This window comes from Cygnus atratus, chromosome 2 (assembly GCF_013377495.2).
Source record: "Cygnus atratus isolate AKBS03 ecotype Queensland, Australia chromosome 2, CAtr_DNAZoo_HiC_assembly, whole genome shotgun sequence".
In the NCBI taxonomy this organism is placed as follows: domain Eukaryota; kingdom Metazoa; phylum Chordata; class Aves; order Anseriformes; family Anatidae; genus Cygnus; species Cygnus atratus.
This window is the reverse complement of record NC_066363.1, coordinates 87,120,546-87,141,862: the sequence shown is the minus strand read 5'-3', so window position 1 is coordinate 87,141,862 and position 21,317 is coordinate 87,120,546. Positions and strand designations below refer to the sequence as shown.

Below are 21,317 nucleotides of genomic sequence, written 5' to 3'. Positions count from 1 at the left end.
GCCAAAAAGTGCTTGTCTTCCCATTATCATAGCTGGTTTTGTATTTTCTATGACAACACAGTTTGGTAAGGCAAAGCAAATCAATCCTTTCCTAAAGATATTGACTCTAAAGTTGGAACCCTCTTATGTTCCCTTATTTGCAAAGATAATTCGGAAAACTAGATTTCCAAGGCCTCCTTGAATTGTGTGTGTGTTTAATAGTTCATTAAAGACTAAAGTGTTCCCCGGTACACAGAGGAAAAAAAGTTATGACCTTACGTTTGCAACTTTGGAAAAATATTAAGGGTAATTAAGTGCAGAATTTGAGTCACTGTATAATTACAGAATCACAGAATCATACAGGTTGGAAAAGACCTCCAAGATCATCTGGTCCAACCATCCCCCTACCACCACTATCACCCACTAAACCATGTCCCTAAGCACCAGGTCCAACCTTTCCTTAAACACCCCCAGGGGCAGTGACACCACCACCTCCCTGGGCAACCCGTTCCAATGCCCGACTGATCTGCCAAACTGGAACCATTAAGTAAGTTCCTCCTCACCCCCTGCCCAGATAAGTACTGATTAAATTCAGTGGGCTTCAAACATGTTTCGAAACAAACAAACAAACATTTCTACCTCTTTCAGTTCAAAGTTTGTTCTTTTTTTTTTCTTTTTTTCTTTTAGTAGTAACGTTTAGAAAAAAAAAAGTTGTTTATTATGTTGCAGCCTTTAAGGTCTGCATCAAAATGACCAGATAACCACCACAGCTTGGTATTTTCTTGTACTGAGACAGGCATTTAGGAACCAAAATATTCCTAGGAGATGAGAATGAGTGACTTTGATTTAGACATAGTAACTTTTTTGTTTTCCAAACCTTCCAGTTATGCACTTTCTTCCCACACAACATGTAATATTAACCTATTGCAAAGTATAGGTTTTAGAGCAGTGGTAAAGGGGAGGGCGGTCATCTCAGAAGGATGTGGGGAGAGAAAAATACAAATTTTGGAGGTAAGTCCCAAAGCTGTGGAGGAGATGTACAAAGAGGGCAAAAGCAACAACAGTCCTCTGGACTGATTCCAAACAGTCAGTATAAATGTGAAACCCCCAAAGCCCATTTGTAAATGGCACATTTGTAAACTGCTTGGCCAAGTATTATTCCTTTGTCCTTTTAAGTCATCTCAAAGAGCTCAGAAGTCACCTGAGAAATTTAGAGGTTAATGCTTTTGTAGGTAATCCCCAGGAACATTCTGAGTCCAGAAGAAATCAGTGTACCACATTCTCCCTTTCTCACCGACAAAAATGAATTCTATTAACAATTAACAGCTGAGATCAAGAAACTGGAACTGTATAAACAGCAGTCCCAGAGATAGCACTGCAGCTGGGCAGTGGCATCGTCCGAGTGGCTGTTTAGAGGACACTTTTTGCAGCATCTTCATTCATTCTAGTGAGATGTGAGCTAAAGCAGGCAGAAAGGTGAAATCTGTAGGAAGAAAAGTATGAAGTGATCAAGGCTGTGCAAGTATGTGTACTTGCATATACACATTATTGCATTCTGATGCTTTTGAGAAACTCCCTTGTATCAAAAACTCTTTTAGTTCTGGAAGGAGTTGCCCTACTATTCCATTCTCAATTGAAACATTTAAATGCAAGAGCCCATATCTGTATATGTGCTTCTATTTTTCTGTATATGCACACATATACATACTTAAATACAGATTTTTTTAAATAAGAACCACATCTTAACGCCTCACAAGTGCACTGCTCCCATGAGTAAGACATTTCTCCTAATCCTGAATAATCACATTACTTAGATCCCCTTCTTTTTTGCTTTCTCACTGCAAAAGGGCAATGGTTATTTACCTGAGATAGAGGGACATAAAAATCCCTTGCCGTACCCATGCCCAGAGAGGGGTTACAGCTCTTTGAGTCGAGAGAGGCAGGTGTGATGCCTAAAAGCCCTTTGACTTCACAGTTTGAACTTCCAGGCTTAATAACGTTTAACTTTATTGGATTTATTTATGTTTGGTTGCAACAATCTTTGTAAAAGCAATTCAGGATATTAGCTTACGGTTCAAAGGTGCAGGGCCTTGGGTCACTGTGCTAAGCAAAGCTAGGGGGGGAAAGCAAAGCAAGTGAAACTTGTTAGTTCCTACTTTCTCTACTTCTCAGTCCTGCCTGTAAAAATCTAAAACACTTGGTGCCCCCCGGTGGCTTTTCAAATTATTGCTACTTGATAAGGCTTGCTACGAAAAAAATGACTTGCATCCATATAGAATGCTTCCAGCATTTTAATTTGTGTTTTACTGAATACGCTATATTTTTCCTTGCTTTTATTTCTTTCAAATCCTTTAGTGCAAAAAGTTGGAAATACTTGGTATAGAAAGTGTACAGCAAGTGTCTGTAGTTTTCTTGTACAAACTACTTGCAGTAAGCCAATTCTCAAATTTTTGCTTTATTCAGTTCTCACCCAGGTAAATTTTGATTAAATTCTGTTGGTGATTACATTTGGTTGAACAGTTGTGGAAATCTATTGTTATTGAATGTCTCACTGAAAGTCATTCATCTCACTGAACAGGATTTTTTTTATGGCCTTGACTTCCAAGACCTGGTGTGTGCATTGTGAAATTTTGCTGAGCTGTGTAAAAGACATAACTTGTTTGATGCTATGGAAATGAGGGCTGGAGGAGGTAGCAGAAGACTGTTACAACCTGCATGTATATTTCACATAAGTTTCCCATACACTTATGCATACAAATATATGTATGTATACACATACTTCTGGTCAAATTTCATAGTTTTAAGCCCATGCTATTTATAGTAACAGAATATTCAAATGCTTTGGAAAGAATTGGGCATTTTATTGTTCTTATTCCTGACTCAAAGAGCTTTCAGTCTAATTTTAGAGGGAGGTGATAAATAAATGTCACAAACAGCACAGAGGAAGTGGTAACGAGAAGAAGATTGGCTGGTTACAAAGAGTATGCCCAGTAGGAATGTCTTGAATCAATGTACAATTCCATATAAACAATGTTTTCCTATTTTAGGAAATAAACAAACATCAGAAAGCTATGATTAAGATTGCAAAATGTGTTGGTTTTCTTTCTTTCCTTTTTTTTTTCCTTTCCTTTTATTTTTTCCCCTGTAATTTTTGTTCTGCTTTCTTCTTGCCTTTTGGAAGAAGTTCCTGTGAGATGAAATATTTCACATCTAACCTTGGCCCAAAGTGTTTTATATTTGTTGGTATCTTTCCTTGAACTTGTAAGAAAGCAAAGTGGAACAGAAGGAACAGACATGGGGTCTGTTCATTTTAGTAAAATTGTTTGCAATCGTAAATGCATAAAAGTGATGATAATTTTTGATGTAGACTGGCTACTGCACAAACTGTAATTTTAATATCCAGTTGTCTTTTTCTTTAGGGTAGCGAGCACTAAATTGGTGATAACCAGTAAAGGGGGACTGACTAAGGTACTGCAGGTACCTGATGTGGATATCAGTTCTTTTTTCCAAGCACTTTGGTATTTATTTTCTGTTTGGGAGAAAGCAAAATGTGGTATATGTATACAAACATCACTGACTGATGTTCCTCACAGGTTGTTAGTATGCCTGTTGGTATTTTCCCTATTTGATTTTGGAAGAGCATTGGTTTCCTATGCCTTGATATAACTGTTCTGGGTTTATATCCAATGTATTTTTTTTTCCCGGTAACTTTTAAATAGGCTGGCTGAGGTATGCTGTCCATTTTCTTGATTTTACTGCCATCACTTTTCTTTTCAACTGGTCCCGAGTGCCCAGGCCGGAAGAGTGAGCAAGTTATCCACCTCACAGTATTCTCATGTTACGTGAACTATTCCAAGCAGCGTCTCCGTGCATCTTGTTTTCCACTGGACTTGTGATCATTTTCTCTATATGAATCTGTGCATCTCCCCTTTTCCCCACTGTCTCCCTTCAGCTAGTCTCAACGAAAACTGAGAATGGTAGAAAACCTAAAGAAGAATTATTACAATTATTTAATATTAATATGGTATCGTGAAAGTTACAAAACTGTGCCAAAATGTTTCACTAAGAAACAGACCAGTGCTGCCAAAGATAGACTGAGCAGCCAATATGGTAACTGGTCAGTATGGTCTCTGAAAGTCATAAACGGGCTGTAAGTTAACATAAACAGATGGCAACATGTGAATATTATCACATATCAGAGGAGGGAACCAAGAAAAGAGATTAAGGAGCAAATCTTTTAATAAACCAAATTTATACAATATAGATGCTATCTTTCTCTTCGCAGCACGTCAGGCTGTCACATCAGTTTGAACATTTAGTCCTTCAGGATGAAAGATTTGAGATCTGTGCTGAGGTTGTCTTGGGACTAGTCTGTTTTCGGCTGAAGGTAAGGCAGCTAAGGCTTTCTACTTCCTCTGTCATGTTTTATAGCAACACAATAACTTGCAGTAGAATATAGTATTTGTAGTTAATATTCTTAATTATTTTTAAGGAGAGTAAGGGGAATTTATGTAGATCAAAGTGGATTAAAAAAAGACACTTAAGACACTTTTTTTAGAATTAAATCAAGTCCTTATGAGAAATTCATACATATTAGGGTATGGAAGAATATAGTCAAGAATATAGGGAAACAAATGGTCTTAGTCTACCCAGAAATTCAAAATGGCTGTTATAGTCTATGCTTAATGGTCTTTGATTAAGATGGTTGTTTAAATATATTTCTCTAGACATCTATTAAAGATGCACGTATGCATAGTAAATGTTTCCTGTCGAGTTAATTTTATATGTGAATATTAAATATACAACTTTTTATTTATATACAATATCTATCGTGGATGAAGATTAGAATACTAATGGATATTTTGTTCTTTAAAGAAAACATTTTCATTTATAAAATCCCACAGTTAGACTGGGCAAATTGGAGCAAGATATGAGAAGGAAAAGGTTGCATGCATGAGAGGCCAGCTTCCCGAATGCCCTTGGTACTGATCCCCGCCACTTTATTTTTTCCTGGACATGACTCTTGCCCCTCTTTGCCTTTCATTACCCAAAATCTCAGTATGTGCCAAGTTCATCAATGTAGAGAGAGACCTTGCCAAACAGAAACTAGAAAACTCACTCTGCTCTCAGGACAGAAGTGGGTGGGAAGGTTGACTTGTTTAATCACACACTGAAAGGAGATCAATGGCTTGTTTTAGGTAAGGAACTTGTTTAGTAAAGGAGCTTGCAGCTAAAGCTTCTGTAAAAGGCTGCATTATGAGAACAGAATCTGAACACCAAGCAATAATGAAAACGGCACTGGTGTTTTCTAGTCCACATGATACCTCACTGAACTTCGGGCTTTTCTGAAGGCTCAGAAGCACATCTTGGCTCCTTCTGGGTAGCGTGGTATTAACTACATTTGACAAATTCTTTTCTCAGTCATTCATTTGCCCCAGTTACTTGAGTTTGATGCAACTGTCTGAAGGATCTAACGAATCTTTAAGAATAAGTTAATGGTAAATTCATCTGGAATAGGAAAATTTGAATTTGTGGTGTTTAAAATAAAAGAAAAAAAAATGATCTGCTGCTAGGGGATCAGACAGATTATGTAACGGGGGGTTGTTCCAGTAAGTGGAAACGTGAATATATTTTTCTTTCCTAATTAAAACTTTTACAAGATTTTGAGGAATAGGTTCTGTGGCCTTTACTGCTCAATACCAAGATGCGGGTTGTAGTCTGCTCTCTGACTAGGACAAGCAAACACCGGTTCTGCAGATCTAGAGACAGCTGTTACTCAGTGCTCTACATTTAGTTTAAAGAAACAGAGCTTAGCAACACAGAATTGTCACTTTTGATCAGACCAGTGGTTCAGCTACATCTGGTCTCCTGTCCCTGATGCTCCAGGGGAAGAAATCAGATTCACAGGGAAAGACGTTTACACAAGATGAGATAAATACTGGATATCTAGCTCATAAACCTTTGGGCAAGTTGTAGAATAAAGGCATTATTCTTCTGAAAACCAATCTTGAAACAGCAGTGTTTTCATCACTTGCCTTCCCTGTCCAAAAAAACACCAAAACAAAAACAAACAACAACAACAACAAAAAACACACCCCAAGCTAACAAGCTTTTGAATGAAGAGTTTTTTCCAGTTATTTTTGCAACTTTATTTTCTATTAAAATAATTCTTCAAATCTTCTGGTGGTTTCTGTACTTGGTATTAAAATGCACCATGGAAGCAGGATACTTGTAACTTTCATGTAACTTACTGGAACAACCCCACGTTACAGTAGGAGTGAAGGACAGGGGACTGACCCTGTAATGCTTTGAGCTGTAAAAATAGCAATATTTTTCCTTCCGTTGTTCTTGAGAAATCTTTTTATTTTTTAGCTGTAACTTTTAATGTTTTGCCTTTCATGCTGTTGAGCAGATGGACTAATAGTCTATGACTTTCATATTATAACTATTTCATCAAATGTCAGAGAAGGAATCCAAGTATCACGCCAAAGGGTTAATTTTTGGCCTCCTTGTCATGTCTGCAGATAAATACAAGTCAAGCTAGTCATTTCTCCAAGGGGGTGAGAATACGGGCTTATTAAAACTGACAGACTCAATCAGAGCTGGCTGCTGGCTTCTCAAAGCTCTCGGAGAGGACTTGTCACTGCTAACTTCAATTTGATGTGACACCTGAGTGTCAGAGCAGCCCCTAGGTGCATCTGAGAAAGCAGAATAGAAGAAAGGCACACAAACCTTTCTCCTTCCTCCCCTTACCCCTAACAAGGGCATTAACATATTGTAACTGCTTGTGTTGCCTTGAAGTTGGTGCTGTGCATTTCGTATTAACAATGAGGATCAACATTTTCCTGATGGATTACCTTCAGTAAGGCAGCAGTACATCATTCTCACCAGTGATGCTGACTTGGGTTCATCTCTACTTGTAAGGGGATCCAAAAGCATGGAAAGAAATCATTTTGTCCTTAGTGCCAATGGGAAACCGTGTCTCCCTTGTGCTTTGTTTCCTTTAGGAGAAGGCTAAGAAGGCACACCTTGACTGTGTAGATTTGAGATAACCTGACTACTAATAAAGATATTTTCAAGAAGACCTATGGCCACTGCAGTACCAAAAGCACTGTTGAGCATGTTATAGGTGGATTTGTCCACTGGTGGCTCTGGTGCTGCAGTGGTCAGTCAGGGAACAGCAGAAGTCCCAGCATCTCTTGCAATGCTGTGTCACCGGCAGTGTAAATAGAAAGAGTAAAGGCCATACAGTAGCTAAGATCCTTCCCCAAAGAGTAAAATCATAGCACTCAGGATCAACGTGGTGTATCTTACATTGTTATGGCAAGCGGGCCAGTGAATCTGAAGCCATCTATCAGGCTGCTGATATAAAAACTCAGACATACGGATTCCTTTAATTTGGGTAACAAAGACTGCCAAAGGTATGCTGTTAACACTTCATCCTGCGTTGCTAAATATGACAAAAATCCCAAGACCCTGCCATCGTTTTTTTCATTTAAAACAATTTACGGGTGTTTTTGAAAATCTGGTGACATCTTTTGTTTTATTCTTAAATGCTGATGGAGGTGAACTAGGAAAACCATTAATGCAACATTAGCTGAACCTGTAAAAGAATCAGTACTCTTCTGTGCAGTCCTGTTTCTTTTAGGATTTGATATTGCAAGCATGCAGCTGCTCTAAAGGAAATTTTTTGTAAACTTTATTTTTTGAAACTTTTTTTTGAAATTTTTTGAAACTGTATTTGAGTACAAGGAGGACTAAGTACACTAGAAGGAGATAAAATTCAATACTGCATGCATGTAGAGTCCCTCTGACTTCTTGCAGGTTATTTAGCATTTATGACTTACTCAGAAGAATGGTTGCTTCCAGTGGGAGGGTCTGTTTGCCACATTTCTAAAATCCCCAAGAAAACACTATGAGTCTATGGAGGACACTTCCTATAGAACTTACAGCAAATACTTTTTTAGGGTTTCACTAATAGTATGAACCAGATTTTGGTTCAGGGATACATTACCTTAACTATAACTTAACTGAGGGTAAGATTTCCATCTTCATATTCCAAAGCCTCTCTAACAGCAGCCATGCCTAAGTGAAGACTGGAAGATTTGTTTTACTAATGTTGGTACAGGTCATTGCAAAACTGCCTCCCACGTCTGTTTGATTAGATCTAAGAAAAGTGTAATGAAATGGTTGCAGTAATGAATGCTTTTATGTGAAGCTACATAGCTCATGACCTTAGGTCATGCAAAAGCAGTCAGCTATCACAAATGCCCCAGTGTGAACACTGCTTCTAAGCCACAGTTAATCCATAAATCTCTTTGTGACTGAAAAACGATCTTTTGAGCCATGATCTTTTTTATAATCCTTTGATGGCAAAGCACTGAGAGATGAGAAAGTGGCTGCATGTTACTGGTGACGCCTTGGCTTGGCTGCTTGGTGGGACTTACATATTCCAGACTTGTTTTTGAAACTCATTGCTGTATCTATTGAACTATGATGATTTCAGGGCTCAAATGAAGTAAATAAGGCGCTTCTCAAAAGCATAAACGAGGCCAAGAAGATTCACCTGGTCCCGTGCTACCTGCGAGAGAAGTTTGTGCTACGTTTCGCTATTTGTTCCCGCGTGGTGGAATCCACCCACGTCAAGTTTGCCTGGCAGCACATCTCACGGCTGGCGACTGACCTCCTGCAAACATGGGAGCACGACGACCACCAGCAGTAAAGGTGGCAAAGTAGCAGTGGGGAGGAGGTGATTAGCTGGCTTTCTCTGTGTTGCCAAGCTTTATTTTAGGGGCAGGTGGGAAAGTCAAATTATGAGGGAAAAAAATACAAAACCTGTTGTTTCGTAGCCCAGCTGCAGGAGCAAAACCCTTGCCAGCATGTTGTGTTGTAACCTTGGTGATTCGTTCTCTGCACTGTATTCTTACGCACCGCATTCTCGTCTTGCCTCTTTCCAGGCTGGATGTGGCTGTGGGGGCTCAAGCTGTCATTTCTTACCATTTCTTATCTGTTTGTTATCAAGAGCGTTTATTGAACCAGGCAACTCAAAGGGAAGCATTATTACTCCCTCTGTCGTCGTCAATAAGCCCCTAGCACACCCACTCCATTCTCCGTAGATGAAACTGTGAGGTGTTATAACCAAATAATTTAATGTTTTTGTGACCTCAGAAAAAAATCCAGGTTGTGAGAAACTCAGTAACTTGGTTATACACTGTTTGCATCCTATCTAAACAGGCAAGTGCAAAGGTAATGATTCGTTATTTTTGGTATTCAATATTTTTGTAACTCCAGTTGGGACTTCAAGACTTCTTTCATTACATAGCCAAATCAGGGGGAGTTGTGCATTAAATTGAACGCCCTTATGGCAGGTTCTCTACTCTCTCCTTAAAGGTTTGCTTTTAAGACAGCGATTTCATGATATCTCAGCAAATATTCTATGCTGCTTATTGGTTTTCACTTGAATCATTCAGAATGAGGCCTCTTAAAAGCTCCTTCTTCAGAGTTTTGCCAAAATCCATGTGCTACCTGATGTTCTGTATTTTTAACCAAGTTATTATAAGCAGTAACTACATAAAATAAATAATCTGTAAACTATGTTGTGTGAAATGGAATGGTGATTTCTTTTTATGGCTACCACTCTGCTTACTTCATTGTGTAATAATGAAATAAGCAACAAAAAAATATTTGACAAAATATGCTGAAAAATGCGATTGCAAAAAAGTTACTCAGATTAGTTAAAAAAAAAAAGATAAAAATACAACAAAATATAAATTGTAAGAACTAAGCCCCCCAAATATGCTGTGGTTCCCCCCCATCAGTGTTTTTTTTCCATTAACAGTTAAGTATGGAATAAAAAATAATTAACCATTAGAGAAAGTCAAATAATGCTCAACAAACATCATTGGTATATCCTCCAGTCAGTTGCAGGCAGGTACAGTGAAGAGGGGAAACAAAGGTCAGAAACAACATCTGACTTTTTAAAATTTTGAAAACATATATTCCAGACAGTTACTTCTGGGTAAATAAGAACAAAATAAATAAGTACTCCAAGAAAAATCTGTAGGATTAATTTCTACATTTGCATTTATTTTAATCTTTCCCTTTAACTTGTCATGCTAACTTCTAAAGCATCTTGAGAAACTTGCAAATTTGCTGAGTTTTCTTTCTCCATCCCTTGCAAGCGTACTTCCTGTGTATGGGAAGTTGCATGTAGACCATGAAGCAGGTACTGGGAACAGCTGCTTTGGCATGCAGTCTACTCCTAGCCACATTTTTTCTCTGCATGTTTTCATCCTGTAAGGATGAGCAGGAACAGCACAAAGCTGCACCAGGGGAGGGTCAGACGGGGCATGAGGAAAAATGTCTTTACCGTGAGGGTGGTCAAACACTGGCACAGGCTTCCTAGAGAGGTGGTTGATGCCCCATGTCTGTCATTGTTCAAGAGATGTTTGGCCAATGCCCTCAACAGGATGATTTAACTTTTGGTTAGCCCTAAGGCGGCCAGGCACTTGGACTTGATCTTTGTAGGTCCCTTCCAGCTGAACCATTCTAAGACCCATTGAATGATATTTCCTCATGGCCAGCACAATACAGAAATCTGAATTTCATAGCTCTGTTTTTATCTGAAATCTGGGGATAATTTGAATGTGTAATCAATGAAGGCCTTGTTAGCATTCAGTCTCTCATAACCTCTTTTCCCCATGTGATGATTCCTTTGCAGAGTTCTAGTGTTAAGTCATCTGAAAAAAAAAATTATCTGGGCTATGTAATCAACTCAAGAACAAAACTGTTAAAAGGAATATTTTTGAAAGGAGGACCTTGCTGCTATTTCTGTTCTGTAGCTTTGAAATATATTTGTAAGTGAAATGACTTTTGGTGGCAAGCACTGTATGAATAGTTAATATGTGAGCCTGGATTTATTGTGCCTTGTGTTCAAAAGCTTATAGAGCCTGTGCCGATTAATACCGTTTGCTGTTAAAAATAATTACAAAATCTCAGAAATGCACTTTAGTAGAATGTCCACATCTCAAAGAACACAGTGCAGCTGCTAGATGAGGGAAAAAAATAACTTTTCAGTAATCATATAGATTTTTTTTTTAAACTAGTGGAATGTTAGTACAATGCTTACTCTCTTAATAATGACAGATTATATTTTATTACTGATGGTGAAATACCGAAAAGATGTATTTATGAAAGGTATTGCTAATGTTATATTCTGGACTGCACTGTAGTTCTGCAATTTCTAGTTTCCTCTCGGCTTTACATGTCATATTCTGTTCATGGTTGTTTGCTGTCACCTGTAAGAACACCGTATTTGCTGAGAAGTACTCCTGTGGTGATGTCTTACAACTGTAGTCTGAACCTCAAGATAGATGTACACTTGAACTGCTCAGAGAGTGGAGCAAATGAGAAATTAAATTGGAGAAACTTGAAGACCATGGTGGAAGGGCAGGCAGCTTAAATAATTATTGATGGATAATACCTAAGTAGCGTATGTAGAGTCCATATGACCTAACTGGAAAAATAATCTATTGTTTATTGTTTTTTTTTATTACAATTTGTGAGCTGTACAGTTCCTTTAAAATCTCTATCCAAAGCATATTAAACTGACAAGTAGGTTTTATTAATGGCATTAATAAATGAAAAGAAAATCAAGACTGGTGTCTGTCTTTGCTGTTAACCAAACCTCTCGCATTTTTTTCACGCCAGATATGCTGTAAAGGGTCCAGCCCCTCTCAGATCACTTCAGCATATCGACTTTCAGCGTTAATGATGGCTTTTGCTTGTTCCTTGAACGCATTGCTTCGCAAACGGAACATTTCCTCTTCAGTAATGTGCTTTGGAACAATTCGTGGCCTCAGCCAGGGGCCGCACTGGGCCTTCCATAATGCTCCTCATGGCTGGGTCGTTCATGGCATCCAGTGCCAGCTGTGGCTGGTGGCTTGGGCACATCAGATCGCAGAAAGATGGGGTCCATGCGCCAGGGGAGGTTTAGGTTAGAAATTAGGAGACATTTCTTCTGAGAAAGAGCAGTCAGGCATTGGGAAGGGTTGCCCAGGGAAGTGGTGGCGTCACCGCCTCTGGGGGTGTTCAAGGAAAGGTTGGACGTGGTGCTTACAGACATGGTTTAGTGGGTGACATTGGTGATAGAGGGATGGTTGGACCAGATGATCGTGGAGGTCTTTTCCAACCCTAATGATTCTGTGATGATTCTGTGGTTCATTTTGCTAGCACTGCCTGCCTGCAGGCTTCTTCGCTCCCCACCAACACTCGGGTAACGTCTGCCCGCGTGCAACCCCAGGGAAATCAGCCGAGCACACCTTGGGGAGGCCGCGTTTGTTACAAACCACAAGTTTTGGCACAGTTCGGTCTAACACGATGTCTTGCACAGCGGCACTGGCAGTTTGCCGTGCTGCCCGCGCTAATGGCGTTAACGGACTTGGTGTGCAACAAGACACAGTAACCGCACGACGTGTTCCTCACAGGAACTTAAACGTGCACCCCCACGGAAGGGCACACACTCCCCTCAGAGGTGAGACTGCAGCGCAGGCTGCTAATTACGCCTCTATCGCTGCGCTAATTCGCCCGCAGGCGGCCGGACACACCCGTCGGAGCACACCCCTCCCCCCCCGCCGCTGGGCTCCCTCCCCTCAGCCGCGCCGCCCTCCCCAGCCCGCCCTTTCTTCGGAGCCTTCCCCCTCCCGCCCGGCCTCCCCTGACGACCGTCTGCGTCACCGGCGTCCCGCTATCCGATTGGCGGGCGGCGGGAGAGCGGGGGGGGCGGGGCGGAGCGCGCGCGGGATGCGCAGGGGGCGGCTGGCGGCGGCCGGTGGGTGCGCGGCGCGCGGCGCGAGCCCGACCCCCCCCCACCCCCCAATCCCCTGCGGCGCGCGCTTGGGGGCGGTTGGTGGCCGTTGGTGACCGTTGGTGGCCGTTGGTGGCCGTTGCGCCCCCTCAGCCGTGAGGGGGCCCGCGGGCCAGGCAGGGCGGGGGCTCGCTGCGGCCGGTGCTGGGGCAAAGCCCCCGGCTCCGGAGGCGTAGGGGACGGTTTGGGGGCTCACGGTTCCGTAGCTGGCAGCAGATAAAGGAGGCGGAAAATCTCATGTGCACACGTTTCAGGAGAAAAAAGTTAAAATTTCGAGTTAGCTACCTTTCTGTGCGCTTACTAGTTCAAAACGCGGCCTGTCAGAGCTGTGGAAATGATTGCATCTTTGTGAAATGGCTGCTGATTTGGGGGGGATTATATGTTTATATTCTGAATTATGTAAATTATGGAGGTGCTTAACATGAGCAAATACAAACTTTTATGTTTCATAATATGCTTTTAAGTCACCATGGAAAATCCATGTGCACAGTGCGAGCTTAGCATCTTGCCCGGTAGTCTTAGACAGGGACGATGAGGGGCTGCAGCCCCCCGGCTCCAGCTCACCTGTTGCAGGTGGGCTCTGGTGGGAACTCACACCCCACACAGTAGCTGCAAGATAGACTTTTCAGCGCACAGAAGCTGATGGTAATTTTTAAAATTGGATTCCCATGTAAAGGCACTGAATTTGCAGGTAAAAGGTGTTTGGCTTTCCTGCACTTGGGCCGAAACCCAACACGAAATAATTTATCTCCTTGTTTCTTATATGTGTAACTCCTCCTGCCATAACCAGGTAATGCTTTGTATAGTGCTACGCTCATGCAATCGCTGGGCAAAGACTTTTTGAAAGTAAAAAAAGAGGCCAGCCCCTGTCCCTACCTTACTTAAGGTGTCTCCGCAGTCTTGCACTGTGCGTGCTCTTACATGACTCTGCACTCAGATGCACTGTGCTGCTGATTCAAGAGAAGATTGCAAATTGACTCGTACTGTCTTTCTGGGATGGGTGCCGAAGACATAGACCTCCACTTCAACAGCTTTTAAGTTTTTTTTTTTTTTTTTTCTTCCCTGGCTGGGAAATCCCAGTACCTACTGAGGTTAAAAAGTAGAAATTAGAATTTGATGTATTTCAGTCATGTCATATATTGAGTGAGTCCCTTATGGACAGATCAGAAGTTCGGAATTACTGTGTGTTAGGCACTTTCTGTAAAGCCTCTTGAGGCAATAGTAGATGTCGCTAATTTTGCTTGTGCCTGTGTCTCTTCTGAAATTGTTAATTCGTGACATTACCAGAAATATTTCTGCACATGACTGCAGAGAAGAGACAGCTTTGAAAATGTGTCAAAAACATGAGCATATCCTTTCAGAGCTAGCAAGATGCTCCTTCCTAAGCAAAGGTCAGAGCAAGCAAGCAAGATGCTCCTTCCCAAGCAAAGGCCATCTTTCGTGTTTCTTAAACTAAAACCTAGCGGAAGGAATTTAAATTCTGCTTTCTGAAACTGAAAAACAATCATCACTATAAACACACAAGGCCTTAGTTTCTCGAAAATAAGGGGAGGTTTTAGTACGTTCTAAATGGAATAAGTAGTTTTGAACATTTGTTATGAATCTGTCTGTATTTAATTTGAAAGTTTACTAAATGCAAGCCTATTCATTCCACTTCTACCTCCCCTCACAGTTTGCATATAGTTTTATTTAATAACTTCATTGTTTCATTTTTTATCGGCATCACTGTAATAAATTTCATCTTTCTGACAATTACCTATAATCTGACCTCCTCTGCACTGTGCAGTATTCCGTCAAACAGGAGTGAAAGCATTGCTGATTTCATTTAACAAGGCCAGTTTTTGTTTGGCCATCTGTTACCTTCCTTTGCAGTCTTCTTACCTCCCCAGGAGACCTCTGAGTAGAAGCACTCTCTCTCTCTCTCTCTCTCCCCCTCTCGTGTCCCTTCTTCTTTTGTTTCCTTGAAGGAGAAAGAAAAAGAGTGCCTCAGTCTTAGTGGCTTTTTGCCACAAAGCTGGTTGCTTTGTGAAAATGCCGAAGTGTCCAGACTAAGTGACTTACAAGTTGTACCGCACTATTTCCCTCGATTAAAATAACGTATGTTTTCATTTATATGTCATTAGAGAAGAGAGAAGCAGACTGTAAGTAGTTGTGAGATGTATTTTGTACCAAGAGGTATTGTGTGTGTGTTTCAGTGTCAGCGATGGAAGCACCAACTCATAGCACCGTGCACCTGAGCGACTGGCAGAAAAGTTACTTTGCTCTTACCTCTGGCACCTGCACGCCCGCACAGAAGGCTGATGAATACCGTGCCAAAATTCTGCGTATTCAGTATGCATGGGCAAACTCAGAGATCTCTCAGGTCTGTGCTGCCAACCTCTTTAAAAAATACGCAGAGAAATACTCTGCAATTATTGACTCTGACAACATAGAGACTGGCTTGAATAACTACGCTGAAAACATTTTGACTTTGGCAAAGTGTCAGCAAAATGACAGTGACAAGTGGCAATCTGCCTTGACAACAGATAACGTATTTGAATTAAAGTGTGTGCAGGAGAGGATGCAGGCTGGCAAAAATTTCCAAAGCACTCAGATGGCACCGACAGATGCCTTTGTACCAGCTGGTAACGGGGTCAGTGCTTCTGCCACTCCGGGTCTTCCTAGACTCGGTGTCTTCAGCAGTGTTGCCGAGAGTGAACGCTGTGCTGGCTCATCAAAATGTGCAAGTCGGGGCCCGGATCTCCTTGAGCATCCCTCATCTTCAAAGTCTCTTCAAAGCAGTCTGCCTCCTGTGACTAAAACTTCGGATATACCTCCTGTCTCTTCTGTGTCCCTAAAGGAACAGGTTCATACAGGTTTCCAGGTAACTCCACTGTTTGGAAGTAAAGAAATGACAAGCAGCAGTTCTCTGAAAACGTCAGGTGGCTGTCATGACAGGCAGAATTTGTCTCTTCCCAGTCAGTCCGCTGTACATGCCTGGTCTGGGAAAAGAAAAGCGTTTTATGGTTTGGCTGATAAAGGCAGCGCTGCACCTTCTAGCCTTGCTCCGTGCCAGCCTTCCGTTAGTACAGAAGCCAGTAGTTTTTCAGGGAATAGGAACAGAAATGAGGAGAGCGCTGCTCCTGGTTTTAGAACGGCAAAAGAGCAGCTGTGGGTGGATCAGCAAAAGAAACCTCAGAGCCTCCACCAGCGTACACCAGCCTCGTCGTACGGAGGTGTAAAAAAGTCGCTGGGTGCTGGTAGGTCTCGGGGTCCATTTGGCAAGTTTGTTCCTCCAGTCCCAAAACAAGATGGGAGTGAAAACGGAGGAGCACAATGTAAAGCTCACGCACGAGGGCCGCCAGATCCAGCACTTCCTGTAGATGAGCGCCTGAAGAACATTGAACCAAAAATGGTGGAGCTCATTATGCACGAGATCATGGACCACGGCCCCCCCATCAACTGGGATGACATTGCTGGAGTCGAGTTTGCTAAGGCTACGATAAAAGAAATAGTAGTGTGGCCGATGCTGCGGCCAGACATCTTCACGGGGTTACGTGGTCCTCCAAAAGGAATTCTTCTCTTTGGCCCCCCCGGGACTGGGAAGACGCTCATAGGCAAGTGCATTGCGTGCCAGTCCGGGGCTACGTTTTTTAGCATCAGTGCCTCTTCTCTGACTTCCAAGTGGGTGGGTGAAGGGGAAAAGATGGTCCGCGCGCTGTTTGCTGTGGCACGATGTCAGCAGCCGGCAGTGATTTTCATCGATGAAATTGATTCTCTGTTGTCCCAGCGTGGGGATGGGGAGCACGAGTCTTCGAGAAGAATAAAAACCGAATTTCTGGTCCAGTTAGACGGGGCAACAACCTCCTCCGAAGATCGTATCCTGGTGGTTGGAGCAACGAATCGACCCCAAGAAATCGATGAAGCTGCCCGAAGGAGACTGGTAAAGAGACTGTACATTCCTCTTCCGGAAGCCTCAGCGAGGAAGCAGATTGTGACTCGCCTCATGTCAAAGGAGCACAGCTGCCTTAGCGAGGAGGAGATTGAGCTTATCGTTCAGAAATCACATGGGTTTTCGGGGGCAGACATGACACAGCTCTGTCGGGAAGCTTCTCTGGGCCCCATCCGCAGCCTTCAGTCCATGGATATCGCGACCATCCTGCCGGACCAAGTGCGGCCCATTGCCTTCGTTGACTTTGAGAGCGCCCTCAGGACAGTGCGGCCCAGCGTGTCCTCGAAGGATCTAGAGCTGTACGAAACCTGGAACCAGACCTTCGGCTGTGGTAGATAACTGCATCGTGACTGCCTTGCAGTTCTTTAGCACTGTGTCACATGTTAACACCGTGACAATTCAGTGTGTCTGCACTGCTTCTTGTTTCTATCCGTCTCTGTAATAAATCTTGTGAAGTTACGCAGCCAGACGTCTAGGTGCTGGCCTGAGGTTTAGCTAACTGGAAAGATGGAGAAACTGTGAGGAAATTACAGATAGCCACTGTGAAGGGTGGATGAATTTCACCGCTGTTCAAGGGGGAGATGGGCAAACTTTCCGTGTAATTGAAGGGAGCACTGGGGATCTCCTGGGGGAGGGACCTTGCAGGAGGAACCTCCTTCTGAGGGTGTGAAGAGGGGGTGTCCAGTAAATGGTGTTCTTGTCTGACTGAGCCCTGCACACATCACTGCAGTCTAATCCCTGTTTTTTATTAAATCCTCTAACTGTTTTCCGTTTGACCTTGTTTTCTGCTCTCTGTGTCTGTGTGTGTGTTACCAGGAGGTCCCAGCACCTGCAGCTGGAGAAGAGGCCGTGGGTCACACGGGCTGTGGGATCTGAGGGAGGGCCAGCTGTTGGCTTGCTGTTGTATCTGGGAACCTGGTGCCATAGGGATGCCTGTGTGCGTGCACACTTCTCTAATAAACGTGAGGCTGGACCAGCGGGCAGGTGGGAGGACGCCAGCAGCTGGAGGGAGCCAGGGCCTGGCCCAGCTGCAGGGAAAGGGGCGCCGGTTTTGATGTGGCTGTGACATGAACTCACAGCCCTGGCGGTGTTTGGAGGTCCCGTGGACGTGAGGGTGCCGTGAAGCCAGAGAGGGGGGGGCCCAGCTGTGCTGCGAGCCTCAGTCCTGTCTGGCTGGAGGCGAGGGATGAGGTGGGGCTGTCTGGGTGCTGCCCGTACACAACTGCATTCGCTGTGCGCGTGGGCACTGCTAAAGGCACCGCTCACTTGGTGCTTGTGCTGGTGTGTGTGCCTGTAACCGCTGTTAGGGGCTGAGCCTCACAGAGCTGGACCTGCAAGCAAAACCAGCAGCAGCTGCGTCCACTGAGCTAAGGTGGGCGAGGCCTTGGTCTGATAGGGTGCCTGATCTGGTTCTGTCAGCTGAGAAGGAGAAATCCTGTGTTCCAGAGTCACCCAGATTCCACTTCCCCACAGCAATGGTAAAATTCCTAACTAGGTTCTGCCCTGCGGTCTTACCTAAGGGTTTAAGGAAATTCACCGCTGCTTTGTTCACATAACCCATCCTTGCCCGCTGGCTGGACAGAGCCGCCTCTGAACGTAAAACCACAAGCTCTCACTGGAATGCTTCTGGCAGCGTGGCGGGGCTGGCTGCACTGGAGTCCAGAGTTTGTCTCCAGTTCCTCTAAAGCACTTCTGCTAGGGAACATGCAGAGCTTAAAAACTAGTCTTACTTAGATGTATCCGAAATTGGATAAATTATAGATGCTGTTTAGCTAACACTTTTTTTAAAGCCATTAATAAAAGAGGTTGTGAGAATGTAGTGAATCTTGGCTTTGGGATAATTTGGGAGTTTTAGCATTTCTTAGGTCCATTCTGATTTGAACACAAAAAGTCCGTTCTCCTGGTTTGTGTCTTTAGAGGTATGGTCTCTATTAGAGATCGTTTTGCAGAGACTTAAAAATTCAGGTATATGAATTTATCCTAACTTTTGAAATAGTGGAAATAGAATGATTAGATTATTTTATAAGAATAGATGTGTTGTGGTCCAAACTGATCAACTTTTGTGCCAGTTGGGTAAAGATGATGTGGTTGAATCTGTGTCAGTGATGTTGGATGGAGTTCTCAAAGGAGACTCAGCACCTACAACTTCAGCATCAGAGAGCTATAAACATACGTTAGGTAATAGTTCTGCTCTCTCCAAATATCTTAAATCCTGATAAAAACATGTTCTTAAAATCTTTTCTCAGGCAAATGAATGAAAACCCCAGAGATTTTTAATTGTTCAGTAAAACTCCAGGGTAATAAAACTATGTGTGTTTAAATAATTGCCATATTTATGCTGGGAATTAATCTGGTGTGCTCTGTGAGCGTGTATTTCAGGTATTTATCTTAATATTTGTATTTTTTATGGAAACGGGACTCTACTGAAAGGACCAGCGAGACCGCACATGACGATAGAGTAAAATGCCTCCTAAGATAACCAGGAGGGGGAGAGAAATGCTGCGCTGCTGCATTTATTTTCTGCAAAATGGAATTTGTGAAGGAGACAAAAGGTAGAACCGTAGCTCCAGATAGGAGCATTCGTCCTCCGGCTTCTTGCATTATTCATTACTTTGTACTCTTAAATTACATGAATATGCCTTGGTGTTAGAAAACTTGCAGAGAAAGGAAACATTAGGTAAATTTTATTCTTTTTGTTGTTGTTTTGGTAATGATGCAGCTAATACGACCATCTCTTCAGCCATCTCGCACTATTCAGGCTTTGCTGCAGGCCTCAAGTCAGCAGGACTTCCGATATTAGCCCAATATATATTTCATAACCCAAAAATGTGAGATTAGATCGCCAGTAACATAATTTCACAAAATATAGAAAATTGCTCAGAAGTAAGGCATGATTGTAATTTAAGGGAAATGGTGCAGATAAATCCACTTTAATGGATCTGTTTAGTGTATGTAGAAACCTACGTACTTCATTATTTATTCTTTTTGGCTGGCTGAACTTAGAAATGCAGGACTCTCCTCTAGTTTTGTGGTTCAGTAACATTTGGTGCACAATCTCTTAGTTTCTCTTAAATAAAGGTAAATAATTTCAGTCCTGGAAAGGTGAGCTCTTATTAATAATCAAGGCCATTCACACTCTTTTCATTTTCTCAGTGCATCTTGTATTTGAGTTAGCTAAATTGTCTCAGAGCATTCTGAAATCCCTAGATGAATTTTCATTTAGAGAAAACTGTGCCAACACAGGTAGGTGAAAAGCTGATGAAGCAGCAATGATCATCATTTGCTAATGGCAAGCGGATGAAAACCAGACTGGCCTCTGAGAGCATCAGTAAGATTGTCCTATTGAAATAAGGCAATATCCGTTTTTCTAATAGAAATTACTACTCCAAACCAAAATGCCATTGGAGAAAAAAACAAACAAACAGAAAAACATCGAACAAGCGAGCAGAAAAGCCTCTTCCTATTAAAATGATAATTTTGGTGGCAATAGGGGGTTGGTCTTGGTGAGCACTTGTATTTACTAAGACTCAGGGTGCCGAGAACTGCAGATCTACAAACAATGCTTGAACTTGCCTTCAAACTCATTAGTGCACATTCCTCTGAAATAAAGATGAAAGCTGAGGTTTGGGATGGCTTTAGAAGAAGGCCTCTGAGTAGTTTTCTTAACTGAAGAGCTGTACTGGTGGGTTGCCTTGCCTAACAGCCGAACGTCCACCCTGCCGCTTGCTCAGTCCCCAGTGGGACAGGGAAAACAGGATGAAAGAAACTGTGTGTTGAGATGAAGACAGGGAGATAACTTACCAATGAGCACAACTGACTCCGCTTGGGAAAAAAAAAATAATTTATTGCCAATTAAAATAGATTTGGATAGCGAAAAACAAAGACAGGTATCATAACGGCAGCTTTCTTCCCTGCTGTCCCAGACTCAGCTTCACTCTCACCTTCACTCTTCTCCCAGGCGGTGCACGGGAGATGGGGCGTTGAGGTCAGTACAGAGCAGTTCCACTCTGCAGCTCCTTCCCGCTTAGGTTTTCCCTCTGCTCTGCTGTGGGCTCTCCATAGGACACGGTTTATTCAGGAGTATCCATCTGCTCCAGCATGGACTTTCCATGGGCAGCAGTGTGGATATCTACTCCACCACAGAGCAACTCCTCCTTCGAGCATTGTGTTCACTCTGTTGTTTCTCACCCTTTTGGTTCCCTCCTCCCTCTCTCTGTCTGACATTCTTCTCCCTCACTCTATCTTAAGTGTGTTTCCCCAGAGACCCCATACACGTGGCTGATGCACTCAGCTGTGTCCCCTGGTGGGTTCTTTGTGAAGATGACTGGAACCAGCTGCGTCCAGCAAAACCTTGACACCTACACCCAATGCAGATGTCTTCAGGAGAGTAATTCACTTAACTGCAGTGATTAGTAAAGATGCTGACATTGAATTCCCAAGGACTAGATTTATTAACCTTACATTTTAATATTTTATTACTTTTCTTTACCTTACCTGCAGCAAAGCAGTCATGTACGGTGCTGTAGCTATACGCAGATGCTA

At 42.6% G+C, this 21,317-nt stretch overlaps 2 protein-coding genes across 3 annotated transcripts in view; both read left to right on the top strand.

Moving 5' to 3' along the window:
• Window positions 1–9,715, top strand: part of DDC (dopa decarboxylase) — a 54,631-nt gene extending 44,916 nt beyond the window's left edge. Inside the window, exons 13-14 of one of the 2 annotated variants that reach the window (XM_050708428.1) lie at window positions 4,265–4,366; window positions 8,486–9,715. In XM_050708428.1, coding sequence (XP_050564385.1) covers window positions 4,265–4,366; window positions 8,486–8,701 — 318 coding nt within the window. In that variant the 3' untranslated portion in view covers window positions 8,702–9,715. The remainder of the gene's footprint in view (window positions 1–4,264; window positions 4,367–8,485) is intronic. The other variant, XM_050708427.1, reaches the window with a different exon arrangement.
• A 3,035-nt stretch (window positions 9,716–12,750) lies between these two features.
• On the top strand, window positions 12,751–17,555 carry FIGNL1 (fidgetin like 1). The gene is made up of 2 exons (XM_035552830.2): window positions 12,751–12,808; window positions 15,040–17,555. Exons 1-2 carry the CDS (start codon window positions 12,781–12,783, stop codon window positions 17,112–17,114), a joined length of 2,103 nt encoding a protein of 700 aa, XP_035408723.2. The 5' UTR covers window positions 12,751–12,780; the 3' UTR covers window positions 17,115–17,555.
• The last annotated feature ends 3,762 nt before the right edge of the window (window positions 17,556–21,317 follow it).

Bases quoted from the DNA above. Each gene is read 5' to 3' on its own strand.
- FIGNL1 (XM_035552830.2), top strand. From the start codon at position 12,781: ATGCGCAGGGGGCGGCTGGCGGCGGCCG. The intron at 12,809-15,039 runs GTGGGTGCGCGG...TGTGTGTTTCAG, and splicing joins GGGGCGGCTGGCGGCGGCCG to TGTCAGCGATGGAAGCACCA.